At 43.7% G+C, this 16,673-nt stretch overlaps 1 protein-coding gene across 1 annotated transcript in view; it reads left to right on the top strand.

Moving 5' to 3' along the window:
• The window catches only part of LOC143783302 (histamine H3 receptor-like), a 35,266-nt gene that overhangs the window by 3,524 nt on the left and 15,069 nt on the right, over positions 1–16,673 (top strand). The window contains exon 2 of the mRNA XM_077271707.1: positions 4,594–4,760. Within this exon, the coding sequence (XP_077127822.1) occupies positions 4,594–4,760 (167 nt within the window). The remainder of the gene's footprint in view (positions 1–4,593; positions 4,761–16,673) is intronic.

The raw sequence follows: 16,673 nt of genomic DNA, 5'->3' as shown, positions 1-16,673 counted from the left end.
CTTTGCTGGTGACACTGTTGGGGATTTTGTCAAAATTGAAGGCATACTGAACCTGCATGGCTACCACAGCATCTTGCAGCGGCATGCTATTCCATCCAGTTTTCCTTTAATTGTACCATCATTTATTTTTCAACAGGACAATGACCCCAAACACACCTCCAGGCTGTGTAAGGGCTATTTGACCAAGAAGGAGAGTGATGGGGTGTTACGCCAGATGACCTGGCCTCCACCAGATCTGAATCCAATCGAGATGGTTTGGGGTGAGCTGGACCGCAGAGTGAAGGCAAAAGGGCCAACAAGTGCTAAGCATACCTGGGAACTCCTTCAAGATTGTTGGAAGACTATTTCCGGTGACTACCTCTTGAAGCTCATCAAGAGAATGCCAAGAGTGTGCAAAGCAGTCATCAAAGCAAAAGGCTACTTTGAAAAACCTAGAACATAAGACATAATTTCAGTTGTTTCACACTTTTTTGTTAAGTATATAATTCCACATGTGTTAATTCATAGTTTTGATGCCTTCAGTGTGAATGTACAATTTTCATAGTCATGAAAAATCTTTAAATGAGAAGGTGTGTCCAAACTTTTGGTCTGTACTGTATATGTTACATATATACTGTAGATCGATAGAAAAAAATCGGCAATTCAGCATCCATGTGCTGTAAAATCACAGCAGGAGCTGACTGTCATGGTTCCACTCCTCAGGGTGTCTGGAATGCAGTTACTAACAGCTCAGCCGTCCAATATGGTATAGGGGTATGCTGAAGCTGTCAAGTACTTTGGTTGACAGCATGACCATCCTGTCTGGTACAGGGGCGTGCTGAGCTGTTTATTGACAGTTTGACTAGCCAATCTGTGACTGAGAGGCATCGGCTATCTCAGGTGTTCACTATCCCAGGTAATTGCATGCCTACTTAACTGAGCAGCTTCTCCCAGAGGACTGCCAGATGTACATTCATCTTGTGAGGTTTGTGCATTGTGCTCTCTCCCGTGCCTTGAGTTCTATATGTTTGATCTGTTGCTTGACCTTGGACTTCGTTCTGACCATCCGCCTGTTTAACCCCTTCAGCTCTGATCCGTTATCCTCCCGGTACTCTGACCTTGGAACGTTACCTGACTATGCTTTTGTCTCTTCCTTCTGTTTATGATGTACCCTCCTGGCTTCTGACCTTGGACTCCCTGATCACTCTGACTCACGGCTTAGCCATGAGAAGTGACTAGTGTCACACTGACAGCATAGAATAGATGGATTACATACAGTATATACACATAGAATAGTTAGATACATAGATGTCAGTGACATATACAATTAGTGCAGTGTGTGTGCAGCTTATTGTACATTGTTTAGTTATTAATAGATTATTTTTATGAAAATTGTGTGGGCTCCCATGTATTTTTCTTAACCAGCAGAGGAAAAGCCGATGGCTGGGGGCAGATCTTTATAGTCTGGGAAGTGGGTAATATTCGTGGAGCTTCCCAGGCTATTAATATCAACTCACAGCTGTATAATTAGCCTTTACTGGCTATTAAAATGGGGAACCCCCCAAAACAATTAAGTAGGGTCCCCTATAATTAATAACCAACAAAAGCTAGGTAGACAGGGGCGGGCTGCTCTAAATAGCCTAGGAAGGGGCTATGGATACTGGCCACCCCCCCATGGATAAAAACATTAGTTCCCATCTGCCCAGAAAAGTGGCATCTCTAAGATGTGCCAATTCTGGCACTTAGCCTCGCTCTTCCCACTTGCGCTGTAGCGTTGGCAAGTGAGGTCATAGTTGGGTGGGGGGGTTGATGTCACCTTTTTATTGTCAGGTGACTTCAAGCCCAGAGAGTTAGTAATGGAGAGACGTCAATAAGACTCCCCCATTACTAACCCCATAGTCATATTGTATAAAAATACAGACACCCAGAAAAAAGTCCTTTAATTTAAAGAATGACAGACTCCTTTAATAAATCTTAATTAAACCATACTTACGTCATCGCCCATTCCACAGATGCCATTGTCTCCTGGAAAAGAGTTAAAATAACAACAATATCACCTTCCCATCTTTGCCACGCTGTCATGCACAGGACATCGCAAGAAACACCCGTTGTTTGGGCCACCAATCACAGTAATGCCACACCAAAGATGGTGCCGGCATTACTGTGATTGGCAAGCAGGCCTAGCATGTTCAAATAAAGCGCCAAACATGATGTGTGGGTCACTCGAATATATTGAGGCGAATAGCAAATTACTCGCCGAGCAATGAATATCCTGAATACCGTACTATTTGTGCGATTAACAAATAGTGCCGAATATAATCGCTCATCACTACTTATAACTGGTGAATTATTATGCAAATGAGCTGACAAATACAGGTGCTTGGTTTGTACTTACACATTCCTGATAGACAAGTCAATCTTCATTATGTCTTGCTCCCATTGCCAACATCTCGTGCAGGCTTTGTGCATTAATATCCTGATGACATGGTAAGAACCGGAATTATCCATCTGAGCATAGGCTTCCCTTGGGAATGATGATGTCTGGTGGGGGGGGGCAGGTTACAGAAACTGACATCTCGTCCAGTCACCGACATCCCGGTGGACTGCGCATGTGCAGATGGATGTTCCAGCTCTTATCGTAATTAGAACATTACTACACGTGTCACCCCAGGAATGACTTCTGTTCTGAGTTCATTTGCGTAAGAATTTGCCGATGGATTACAAGATGACTGCAACTCGCCCTGCAAAAAAGGCAAGCTGTCATATGGCCATGTTGATGGAAAAATAAAATAAATGTGAGAAGCAATTAATGAAAAAAAATGAAAGCGCAAAAAATGGAAATTGACTATATATATATATATATATATATATATATATATATATATATACAGTACAGACCAAAAGTTTGGACACACTTTTTCATTTAAAGATTTTTCTGTATTTTCATGACTATGAAAATTGTACATTCACACTGAAGGCATCAAAACTATGAATTAACACATGTGGAATTATATACTTAACAAAAAAGTGTGAAACAACTGAAATCATTACTAATATTCTAGGTTCTTCAAAGTAGCCACCTTTTGCTTTGATGACTGCTTTGCACACTCTTGGCATTCTCTTGATGAGCTTCAAGAGGTAGTCACCGGAAATGGTTTTCACTTCACAGGTGTGCCCTGTCAGGTTTAATAAGTGGGATTTCTTGCTTTATAAATGGGGTTGGGACCATCAGTTGTGTTGAGCAGAAGTCTGGTGGATACACAGCTGATAGTCCCATTGAATAGACTGTTAGAATTTGTATTATGGCAAGAAAAAAGCAGCTAAGTAAAGAAAAACGAGTGGCCATCATTACTTTAAGAAATGAAGGTCAGTCAGTCCGAAAAATTGGGAAAACTTGGAAAGTGTCCCCAAGTGCAGTTGCAAAAACTATCAAGCGCTACAAAGAAACTGGCTCACATGAGGACCGCCCCAGGAAAGGAAGACCAAGAGTTACTTCTGCTTCTGAGGATAAGTTTATCCGAGTCACCAGCCTCAGAAATCGCAGGTTAACAGCAGCTCAGATTAGAGACCAGGTCAATGCCACAGAGTTCTAGCAGCAGACACATCTGTACAACAACTGTTAAGAGGACACTTTGTGCAGCAGGCCTTCATGGTAAAATAGCTGCTAAAAAACCACTGCTAAGGACAGGCAACAAGCAGAAGAGACTTGTTTGGGCTAAAGAGCACAAGGAATGGACATTAGACCAGTTGAAATCTGTGCTTTGGTCTGATGAGTCCAAATTTGAGATCTTTGGTTCCAACCACCGTGTCTTTGTGCGACGCAGAAAAAGTGAACGGATGGACTCTACATGCCTGGATCCCACCGTGAAGCATGGAGGAGGAGGTGTGATGGTGTGGGGATGCTTTGCTGGTGACACTGTTGGGGATTCATTCAAAATTGAAGGCATACTGAACCAGCATAGCTACCACAGCATCTTGCAGCAGCATGCTATTCCATCCGGTTTGCGTTTAGTTGGACCATCATTTATTTTTCAACAGGACAATGACCTCAAACACAACTCCAGGTTGTGTAAGGGTTATTTGACAAAGAAGGAGAGTGATGGGGTGCTACGCCAGATGACCTGGCCTCCACAGTCACCAGACCTGAACCCAATCGAGATGGTTTGGGGTGAGCTGGACCGCAGAGTGAAGGCAAAAGGGCCAACAAGTGCTAAGCATCTCTGGGAACTCCTTCAAAATTGTTGGAAGACCATTCCCGGTGACTACCTCTTGAAGCTCATCAAGAGAATGCCAAGAGTGTGCAAAGCAGTCATCAAAGCAAAAGGTGGCTACTTTAAAGAACCTAGAATATAAAGACATACAGTAATTTCAGTTGTTTCACACTTTTTTGTTAAGTATATAATTCCACATGTGTTAATTCATAGTTTTGATGCCTTTCTTCAAAAATGGTAAATGTGTACACAGAAATTATTAAAAGACAAAATTTAGTATGGTTGTTTTTTACTATTTCATATAGCATATAACAGTCATTGTAACATATTTGTTGTTTGGAACAGATGTAATAATTACTTAATATTGATCTTTTGGTTTTTTGGTTTTTTTTATACTCGCTAGGTGCTTTCTGTATTCCAGTGAGTGCTTCATACAACCTGACTGATAAGTGGATGCTTGGGAACGTTCTCTGCAAAGTCTGGTTGGTAGCTGACAACCTTATGTGCACGGCATCAGTTTTTAATATCGTTCTCATCAGTTATAACCGATTCCTCTCCATCACTATGGCAGTATGTGTTCCCCATTATATTCAAATCCCATTACTGTATACTACATTCCCAACATCATTTTATTGTTTCATAACCTTTAATTTTTTTGTTTTTTTAGAATATATTACAACTCGATGTCCTAACGATTGTCTCACTTACTGCATATCAAATGGTTTCTACAAACTTTACCTATTTGAATAACATATATCAAAATACTGAAATTTTAGTTTTAGCTAATTTGAGGCCAACTATGTTCTGCAGCACATACAGGATGTAAAAGGCTATTGTTAAAAAAAAAGTTTTTAAGTAAAACTGAATTGCAAACTTTTTTTAATAACAGTTTTATTGAAAAATTTAAAGCATTTGACCATTTCTTTGAGAAGAAACCTAAAACATGGGGAGAAGAGAAGCATACAAAGAGGGGAGTATGTTTCTTCTGTTTTTGCAAAATACATTTTTAGTGAACACAAATACACCCAAAGTTGTCCATATTTTTAAGGGGTTGTATTAGGTATATTCTTTACTGATCTGATAATACAAGCCGCTAGGCCACAATATGGGTGAATAAATGTTATATTTTATCAGTCCTGTCATTTGGATGAGGCTAAACTGCAACATAAGAATGTTGTACAATATAGTACAATGTGTTAAATGTGTGCCAACCTAAAGCAAGTAATGCATATCGCACATATGGGAATATCCGAGCAATACCCCTAACTTTAGATCACTGTCAGATATGTACTGTGATGGAAACTACAACACAGCTCAGTTAACTAGAATAGAGCAGTATTACATTTCCCTGTGACTAACATTAAAGGAAAATATAAAAGAAAAAAGAAAGCGCATCATGTGTATATCAACCAAGACCACCAATGATGAGAGGATAAGACAGGGGCTCACCTTTTTCAGTTGTGCAACTAGGTACAACCCTGTAGCTTGCATGTAAACCAATGGAGCTGCTGCTCCACCCGCTGGATCCCCACAGGGTCCAAAAATGTGTAGGAGAAATGATTTCTTGTTGGGATGATCTAGTCAGGGCAGTCCACAGATGCCCAATCCTGGCCAGAATATTTCCGACCTGGATTGGACATCTGTGAGCAGCGCTGACAAGATCACCCCCAACAAGAAATCCTTTCTCCTACTAGAGCAAAATGCCACATGGCCACTGGCTCTTTGTCATCCAGACTGCTTGAGTTCCCAAAAGTTGGACCTTTACCCCTAGCAATATGCCATTACATCGAAAGTAATCTCACCAGGTTTTTGTCACATAATCTGAGAGCTACATAATGTAGAGACAGAAGCTCTAATTCCAGTGATGTGTCACAAACTGAGCTGCTTGCTGTAGTTTTGGTAAAATCACTGTTCATTATCACTAGAGGTCTAGTAAACCAGTCACATGTAGTCCTCCTTATTCATGAGCTCTGTATAACCCCACCCCAACCACTGATTGACAGCTTCCTGCCTATGCACAGTGTAAACATCAGTGGTCAGGGTGGAGTTATGAAGAATTCGGCATTTAGAGAACTGGTAGATCTGCAACAGATAAAACAGGGATTTTATCAAACCTTCAGCAAGCAGCCCAGTGCATGATACATCACTGTAATCAGGGTCTCTGCCCCTCAGGTTGCAAAAACCTGGAGATTGATTCACTTGAAATTATGGGAATACCCCTTTTTGATTCTATAGTTATACATGTGATATTCAACAAACTAAAAGATCCTTGCAGTCTCATGTGATTATTGCACACTTGCAGACTTTTTTGCGCAGCGCATCAATCATTCAACAAAATAATTGTTCAATCAGAAGTATTACCTGCACTTCTTTACATACAAATTACAGTAAATACAATCAGTTTAGTTTGGTGTATATTCACCCAAGTGCAGTTAGTCTATTATGGTGACCTGGAAACACAATGGGGCTGCACTCTAATCAAAGAAATGCTATGTATTTATTTTACCTGCTTACATAGTGCCACAAAGTACCACAGTGCTTTACAGACATCAGCATCGCTGTCCCCCTAGGGTTCACAGTCTAATTTGCTCATTAGTATGTCTTAAGGTACCTTCACACGAAACGACGCTGCAGCGATAGCGACAACGATGCCGATCGCTGCAGCGTCGCTGTTTGATCGCTGGAGAGCTGTCACACAGACCGCTCTCCAGCGACCAACGATGCCGAGGTCCCCGGGTAACCAGGGTAAACATCGGGTTGCTAAGCGCAGGGCCGCGCTTAGTAACCCGATGTTTACCCTGGTTACCAGCGTAAAAGTAAAAAAAACAAACACTACATACTCACCTGCGCGTCCCCCAGCGTCTGCTTCCTGACACTGACTGAGCTCCGGCCCTAACAGCACAGCGGTGACGTCACCGCTGTGCTTTCACTTTCACTTTCACTTTCGGGCCGGCGCTCAGTAAGTGTCAGGAAGCAGACGCTGGGGGACGCGCAGGTGAGCATGTACTGTTTGTTTTTTTTACTTTTACGCTGGTAACCAGGGTAAACATCGGGTTACTAAGCGCGGCCCTGCGCTTGGTAACCCGATGTTTACCCTGGTTATCAGTGTAAAACATCGCTGGTATCGTTGCTTTTGCTTTCAAACACAACGATACACGGCGATCGGACGACCAAATAAAGTTCTGGACTTTATTCAGCGACCAGCGACATCACAGCAGGATCCTGATCGCTGCTGCGTGTCAAACGAAACGATATCGCTAGCGAGGACGCTGCAACGTCACGGATCGCTAGCGATATCGTTACAAAGTCGTTTCGTGTGAAGGTACCTTTACAGTGTGGAAGGAAGCCCACGCCACATGGGGAGAACATACAAACTCCTTGCAGATGTTGTCTTTGGTGGGATTTGAACCCAGGACCCCAGTGCTGCAAAGGTACAGTGCTTATTACTGAACCAGGGAACATCTCCCTTCTTCAGGAATGTGCAATACATCTACATTGACTACATAATCAATCACATGAGTTTACCTGTAAAGATAAAAACAGGCATGTTAGGGTAAAAACATCAAATGCAGATTACTGCTAGGGAAGAAAACAAGGTTAATCTTAATTTGTCATGCGTATGTTAACCTCTTACAGGGAACCTGTCACCGGGATGTCCCCATATAAAAACTAAAAGAACCATCTACATATCACTCCATCAATTTGTGTACGCCCTGCACCCCCATCACTCTGCAAATCCATGAAAACACCCTTTATAATTATCCCACACCATATGCTAACCGTCACCGTCCAATGGGTGTCACAGGTCTATGCTCGGCGCCTAAATTCTGCCTGGAATTGTCAGCCATCTTGTCTTGATGATGTAAATATTTTTGGCACTCGTATTGATGTACTCAAAGCTAGACCTTCATCAGTTGTCTGGAAGTGCCGAAATCGTATAGGACAATGTCAGGAGAAAGTCAGCGGTATCCACTGCTCAGACTAAGGATGCCCTTACTCCAAGTCAGAAGAACAGCGCTCCAGCCGGGTGTAGTAATCAAGTAGAAAAGGTCTTTATTCAGCCATGATAAAGCGACGTTTCGACCATACAGCGGTCTTTTTCAAGCATACAAAATGGTGTCCAAGGCTGTCTTAAATAGTGTGGATACCACACAGGGCACCAATCACTATCAAGTCACAGCCCACATTAAAATACCATACATCAATATAACAAATAACGAACATCAGACACTGATATATAGGTAAATCTTATATAAACATACCATCACCACATAAATCAATATAATAATCAAAATACAAATATAGATCAATGTTTTGTTTTATCCTATAGTCCACAAATCCACTGGATGCATCTTCGTTCCCATAGAGATCTTCCACCAATAGATCACTTTCTGTTGCAGACTTCCTGTTTAATTGGAGCCAATAAAAACTATCGGTGCCAAAAGGACAAACAACCTAGCCATCACCTTCTTATAGCATGGCGTTACTTCATTAACCAATCAAGCATATTAGCTTACCATTAGCATGCTTTCATCATCGCCCAGCGTCCTCTCACCGGCATAACCGCTGAGTCGCAGATCATCATACAGACCATAGTGTGTGAGCGCAGGCTCACCACGTCCCCGCCGCGCTCCATCACATGATTGGAATGGAGCTACGCGCAGATGTGACGCGTATCCGCGTCACACCACAACAGTCACATGTGACCGCCACCCAGACCGGTTACCCGGGGGACGCCAGTAAACAACATGACGCTTCCCTGGTGATCGATCTGATACACCTACTTTCATTAAGCTAGCCCACATCAGCATAATGCGTCCATAACCCGGCAACAGCACTGAGCTACAGATCGCAGTAGCGGCCACAATACATGTGAGCAGGCGCATCGCGCTACAACAGTGCTCCAACTTATATTGAGATGGAAACACACCTAAACGCGACACTAGCCTGCATCACATAATAGTGGCCACCTACGATCCCTATTCAGATCAGCTGCTCGAAAGGCGCAAATGAACTACAAATAACGATCCACAATATTAAAGGGACAGAATCATATAAATCAACAATAGGACAACACAGTGGAAAAAACAACACACATTTGACAAACATAATGGGACAGTCGGAATATAGACAGGAGGCAGAAAATCTAGCATCTCCATGCTTTGTATATGATATATTCCTTGTGCAAAATATGCACATAATCCAAATCTTGAGTCCTCCGTCCACCGACTATCACATTCATTGTCCATATCTAATAAAACAAAAACATATATTAAAACACATATAGATACACCCGTGTCATAAAACCAGCATAAAACCAATGACGACAACAACCGTGAGAAAGGGATCCTCGTATATTAAGGGGTACACATATGTAAATTAAAATCTATATTCAAACCCTTAGGTTGTAATGAGCCCAGGGTATAGATCCATCTAATTTCCTTAAGGTACCGTCACACTCAGCGACGCTGCAGCGATATAGACAACGAACCGATCGCTGGAGCGTCGCTGTTTAGGTCGCTGTAGAGACGTCAAACACAGCAGCTCCAGAACGATGCAGGAGCGATCCAGTGACGTAACGGCGACTCACTTATCGTTCTCGCTGGTTGTTAGCTCCATGTAAATCATTGCTGGCATCGTTGCTTTTGATGTCAAACATGACGATACACGCCGACCTGACGACGAAATAAAGTTCTGGACTTCTAGCTCCAACCAGCGATATCACAGCGGGATCCAGATCGCTGCTGCGTGTCAAACACAACGAGATCGCTATCAGGACGCTGCAACGTAATGGATCGTTGTCGTTCTCGTTGCAAAGTTGCTGAGTGTGATGGTACCTTTAGTCTTAAGCATCCGTAATCTATCCCCTCCCCTTCTTAAGGTTGGAACACTATCTATGACTCTAAATCTTAGTTGATTTACCGAATGTTTGCTCTCCAGAAAATGTCTGGGGACTGGCAATTCAGTAAGCCCCGTCCTGATGGTACTTTTATGCTTACTGATGCGGGCCCTCACTTCCATATTGGTCTCTCCAATATATGTAAGGCCACAGGGACAGGTAATCATATAAATGACATAACTTGATGTACAGGTGTATCTCTCTTTTAAATAGATCTTCCTCTGTTGTGAAATTGGATTCTGGGCTCCCCCGGTGGCCACTGGTGGAATTGAACTTGTGTTCATCATCCTCTCTGTTCACCTGTTCCCATCAGGATGTGGGAGTCTCTATATAACCTTGCTCCTCTGTCAGTTTCATGCCGGTCAACAATGTAATCAGAAGCCTTTCTTTGCATGTTCCTGCTACTAGACAACTCCCAGCTAAGTTGGACTTTCGTCCTTGTTTGTTTTTGCATTTTGTTCCAGTTCACAGCTGCTGTTTCGTTACTGTGTCTGGAAAGCTCTTGTGATCTGAAATTGCCACTCTGGTGTTATGAGTTAATACTAGAGTCTTAAAGTAATTTCTGGATGGTGTTTTGATAGGGTTTTCAGCTGACCATGAAAGTGCCCTTTCTGTCTTCCTGCTATCTAGTAAGCGGACCTCGATTTTGCTAAACCTATTTTCATACTACGTTTGTCATTTCATCTAAAATCACCGCCAATATATGTGGGGGCCTCTGTCTGCCTTTTGGGGAAATTTCTCTAGAGGTGAGCCAGGACTGTATTTTCCTCTGCTAGGATTAGTTAGTCCTCCGGCTGGCGCTGGGCGTCTAGGGATAAAACGTAGGCACGCTACCCGGCCACTGTTAATTGTGCGGCAGGTTTAGTTCATGGTCAGTTTAGATTCCATCTTCCAAGAGCTAGTTCTTATATATGCTGGGCTATGTTCTCTAGCCATTGAGAATCTTGACAGTTTGACCGGCCGCAAAGGGTTAAATTATTGTCTGAGAAAGGAGAGAAAAAAGAAGTCTGCTGAAATTTTTTTTTTTTTTCTCTAGTTCTGAGTGTGCTCATAATTGAATCACTTGCTAGTCTGCCTATACTGCAGCCTTCCTCTCTTTCTCTCCTTCTAATCCTTGAATGGCTCTGTGTTCACCTGTTTGAAATGGATCTTCAGAGTGTAGCTACAGGTTTGAATAATCTCGCCACGAAGGTACAAAATTTGCAAGATTTTGTTGTTCATGCACCTATGTCTGAACCTAGAATTCCTTTGCCTGAATTTTTTTCAGGGAATAGATCTTGCTTTCAAAATTTTAAAAATAATTGCAAATTGTTTTTGTCCCTGAAGTCTCGCTCTGCCGGAGATCCTGCACAGCAGGTCAGGATTGTAATTTCCTTGCTCCGGGGCGACCCTCAAGATTGGGCTTTTGCATTGACACCAGGGGATCCTGCGTTGCTCAATGTGGATGCGTTTTTTCTGGCCTTGGGGTTGCTTTATGAGGAACCTCATTTAGAGCTTCAGGCGGAAAAAGCTTTGATGTCCCTATCTCAGGGGCAAGATGAAGCTGAAATATACTGCCAAAAATTCCGTAAATGGTCTGTGCTTACTCAGTGGAATGAGTGCGCCCTGGCGGCGATTTTCAGAGAAGGTCTCTCTGATGCCATTAAGGATGTTATGGTGGGGTTCCCTGTGCCTGCGGGTCTGAATGAGTCCATGACAATGGCTATTCAGATCGATAGGCGTCTGCGGGAGCGCAAACCTGTGCACCATTTGGCGGTGTCTACTGAGGAGACGCCAGAAAATATGCAATGTGATAGAATTCTGTCCAGAAGCGAGCGGCAGAATTTTAGACGAAAAAATGGGTTGTGCTTCTATTGTGGTGATTCAACTCATGTTATATCAGCATGCTCTAAGCGTACTAAGAAGCTTGACAAGTCTGTTTCAATTAGCACTTTACAGTCTAAGTTTATTCTATCTGTGACCCTGATTTGTTCTTTATCATCTATTACCGCGGACGCCTATGTCGACTCTGGCGCCGCTTTGAGTCTTATGGATTGGTCCTTTGCCAAACGCTGTGGGTATGATTTGGAGCCTTTGGAAGCTCCTATACCTCTGAAGGGGATTGACTCCACCCCATTGGCTAGTAATAAACCACAATACTGGACACAAGTAACTATGCGTATTAATCCGGATCACCAGGAGATTATTCGCTTTCTGGTGCTGTATAATCTACATGATGTTTTGGTGCTAGGATTGCCATGGCTGCAATCTCATAACCCAGTCCTCGACTGGAAAGCTATGTCTGTGTTAAGCTGGGGATGTAAAGGGACTCATGGGGACGTACCTTTGGTTTCCATTTCATCATCTATTCCCTCTGAGATTCCTGAATTCTTGTCTGACTATCGTGACGTTTTTGAAGAACCCAAGCTTGGTTCACTACCTCCGCACCGGGAGTGCGATTGTGCCATAGATTTGATTCCGGGTAGTAAATACCCTAAGGGTCGTTTATTTAATCTGTCTGTGCCTGAACATGCTGCTATGCGAGAATATATAAAGGAGTCCTTGGAAAAGGGACATATTCGTCCTTCGTCATCTCCCTTAGGAGCCGGTTTTTTCTTTGTGTCTAAGAAAGATGGCTCTTTGAGGCCGTGTATTGATTATCGGCTTTTGAATAAAATCACGGTTAAATATCAATATCCGTTACCACTGCTGACTGATTTGTTTGCTCGTATAAAGGGGGCCAAGTGGTTCTCTAAGATTGATCTCCGTGGGGCGTATAATTTGGTGCGAATCAAGCAGGGGGATGAGTGGAAAACCGCATTTAATACGCCCGAGGGCCACTTTGAGTATTTGGTGATGCCTTTTGGTCTTTCAAATGCCCCTTCAGTCTTCCAGTCCTTTATGCATGACATTTTCCGCGATTATTTGGATAAATTTATGATTGTGTATCTGGATGATATTCTGATTTTTTCGGATGACTGGGACTCTCATGTCCAGCAGGTCAGGAGGGTTTTTCAGGTTTTGCGGTCTAATTCCTTGTGTGTGAAGGGTTCTAAGTGCGTTTTTGGGGTTCAAAAGATTTCCTTCTTGGGATACATTTTTTCCCCCTCTTCCATCGAGATGGATCCTGTCAAGGTTCAGGCTATTTGTGATTGGACGCAACCCTCTTCTCTTAAGAGTCTTCAGAAATTTTTGGGCTTTGCTAACTTTTATCGTCGATTTATTGCTGGTTTTTCTGATGTTGTTAAACCATTGAGTGATTTGACTAAGAAGGGTGCTGATGTTGCTGATTGGTCCCCTGATGCTGTGGAGGCCTTTCGGGAGCTTAAGCGCCGCTTTTCTTCCGCCCCTGTGTTGCGTCAGCCTGATGTTGCTCTTCCTTTTCAGGTTGAGGTCGACGCTTCTGAAATCGGAGCTGGGGCGGTGTTGTCGCAGAGAAGTTCCGACTGCCCCGTGATGAGACCTTGTGCTTTTTTTTCCCGTAAATTTTCGCCCGCCGAGCGGAATTATGATATTGGGAATCGGGAGCTTTTGGCCATGAAGTGGGCTTTTGAGGAGTGGCGTCACTGGCTTGAGGGGGCCAGACATCAGGTGGTGGTATTGACTGACCACAAAAATTTAATTTACCTTGAGTCTGCCAGGCGCCTGAATCCTAGACAGGCGCGCTGGTCGTTGTTTTTCTCTCGGTTTAATTTTGTGGTGTCATACCTACCGGGTTCTAAGAATGTTAAGGCGGATGCCCTTTCTAGGAGTTTTGAGCCTGACTCCCCTGGTAATTCTGAGCCCACAGGTATCCTTAAGGATGGAGTGATATTGTCTGCCGTTTCTCCAGACCTGCGGCGGGCCTTGCAGGAGTTTCAGGCGGATAGACCGGATCGTTGCCCACCTGGTAGACTGTTTGTTCCTGATGATTGGACCAGTAGAGTCATCTCTGAGGTTCATTCTTCTGCGTTGGCAGGTCATCCTGGAATCTTTGGTACCAGGGATTTGGTGGCAAGGTCCTTCTGGTGGCCTTCCCTGTCACGAGATGTGCGAGGCTTTGTGCAGTCTTGTGACGTTTGTGCTCGGGCCAAGCCTTGTTGTTCTCGGGCTAGTGGATTGTTGTTGCCCTTGCCTATTCCGAAGAGGCCTTGGACGCACATCTCGATGGATTTTATTTCGGATCTGCCTGTTTCTCAGAAGATGTCTGTCATCTGGGTGGTGTGTGACCGTTTCTCTAAGATGGTCCATTTGGTTCCCTTGCCTAAGTTGCCTTCTTCTTCCGAGTTGGTTCCTCTGTTTTTTCAAAATGTTGTTCGTTTGCATGGTATTCCGGAGAATATCGTTTCTGACAGAGGGACCCAATTCGTGTCTAGATTTTGGCGGGCATTCTGTGCTAGGATGGGCATAGATTTGTCTTTTTCGTCTGCTTTCCATCCTCAGACTAATGGCCAGACCGAGCGGACTAATCAGACCTTGGAGACATATTTGAGGTGTTTTGTGTCTGCGGATCAGGATGATTGGGTTGCTTTTTTGCCATTGGCGGAGTTCGCCCTCAATAATCGGGCCAGCTCTGCCACCTTGGTATCCCCGTTTTTCTGTAATTCGGGGTTTCATCCTCGATTTTCCTCCGGTCAGGTGGAATCTTCGGATTGTCCTGGAGTGGATGCTGTGGTGGAGAGGTTGCATCAGATTTGGGGGCAGGTAGTGGACAATTTGAAGTTGTCCCAGGAGAAGACTCAGCTTTTTGCCAACCGCCGTCGTCGTGTTGGTCCTCGGCTTTGTGTTGGGGACTTGGTGTGGTTGTCTTCTCGTTTTGTCCCTATGAGGGTTTCTTCTCCTAAGTTTAAGCCTCGGTTCATCGGCCCGTACAAGATATTGGAGATTCTTAACCCTGTGTCCTTCCGTTTGGACCTCCCTGCATCTTTTTCTATTCATAATGTTTTTCATCGGTCATTATTGCGCAGGTATGAGGTACCGGTTGTGCCTTCCGTTGAGCCTCCTGCTCCGGTGTTGGTTGAGGGTGAGTTGGAGTACGTTGTGGAAAAGATCTTAGACTCCCGTGTTTCCAGACGGAAACTCCAGTATCTGGTCAAATGGAAGGGATACGGTCAGGAGGATAATTCTTGGGTGACTGCCTCTGATGTTCATGCCTCCGATCTTGTCCGTGCCTTTCATAGGGCTCATCCTGATCGCCCTGGTGGTTCTGGTGAGGGTTCGGTGCCCCCTCCTTGAGGGGGGGGTACTGTTGTGAAATTGGATTCTGGGCTCCCCCGGTGGCCACTGGTGGAATTGAACTTGTGTTCATCATCCTCTCTGTTCACCTGTTCCCATCAGGATGTGGGAGTCTCTATATAACCTTGCTCCTCTGTCAGTTTCATGCCGGTCAACAATGTAATCAGAAGCCTTTCTTTGCATGTTCCTGCTACTAGACAACTCCCAGCTAAGTTGGACTTTCGTCCTTGTTTGTTTTTGCATTTTGTTCCAGTTCACAGCTGCTGTTTCGTTACTGTGTCTGGAAAGCTCTTGTGATCTGAAATTGCCACTCTGGTGTTATGAGTTAATACTAGAGTCTTAAAGTAATTTCTGGATGGTGTTTTGATAGGGTTTTCAGCTGACCATGAAAGTGCCCTTTCTGTCTTCCTGCTATCTAGTAAGCGGACCTCGATTTTGCTAAACCTATTTTCATACTACGTTTGTCATTTCATCTAAAATCACCGCCAATATATGTGGGGGCCTCTGTCTGCCTTTTGGGGAAATTTCTCTAGAGGTGAGCCAGGACTGTATTTTCCTCTGCTAGGATTAGTTAGTCCTCCGGCTGGCGCTGGGCGTCTAGGGATAAAACGTAGGCACGCTACCCGGCCACTGTTAATTGTGCGGCAGGTTTAGTTCATGGTCAGTTTAGATTCCATCTTCCAAGAGCTAGTTCTTATATATGCTGGGCTATGTTCTCTAGCCATTGAGAATCTTGACATTCCTCCCAGTATGGGGATGACAAAAGAAATCTCCTTTCAGCATATTGTTGCAACAAGCACAACCAAGACATGGGAAATTCCCATTTCTTGGTGCACTTAAAGTCTGTTGACCTCATACCTTGGATGTACCAAAATCTGATCTAACCAATTTGTCACCAAAATTCCTTCCTCTCCTATAGGACATCATAGGAAATGATCTAAAACCTGAGACCTGGGGTAAACCACGTTGTAAAAGGGCCCAATGTTTTTTTATGATCCCACTAATACGATTACTGACCGAGCTATATGTGGATACAAATGGGATACGTTCACACGAACGTTTCATGGAGGTTTTCTTTTGGACACTATCCCGTGAAGAGTTTCGGGCCTTTGTTTTGAACTCATCCACTCCTTTTTTAGGATACCCTCTTGCCACAAATTTAGAGCACATGTCATTTAACCGTTGATCCACCATATTCTCATCAGACAATATCCTACGTACTCTTAATAATTGACTCCAGGGGAGTGAATCCACCATCCTTCTTGGATGATTACTGTCAAAAAACAACAAGCTGTTCCTATCTGTCTCTTTTACGAAAATATCGGTCTTCAGTCTACCTCCATCCTTGTAAACCAAAGTGTCCAAGAATTGTATTTGGACTGTTGAGTGTG

Source organism: Ranitomeya variabilis, chromosome 6, assembly GCF_051348905.1.
Source record: "Ranitomeya variabilis isolate aRanVar5 chromosome 6, aRanVar5.hap1, whole genome shotgun sequence".
Lineage (NCBI taxonomy): Eukaryota > Metazoa > Chordata > Amphibia > Anura > Dendrobatidae > Ranitomeya > Ranitomeya variabilis.
Note: the sequence above shows the minus strand (reverse complement) of the source record. Positions and strands in the feature narration are given on the sequence as shown.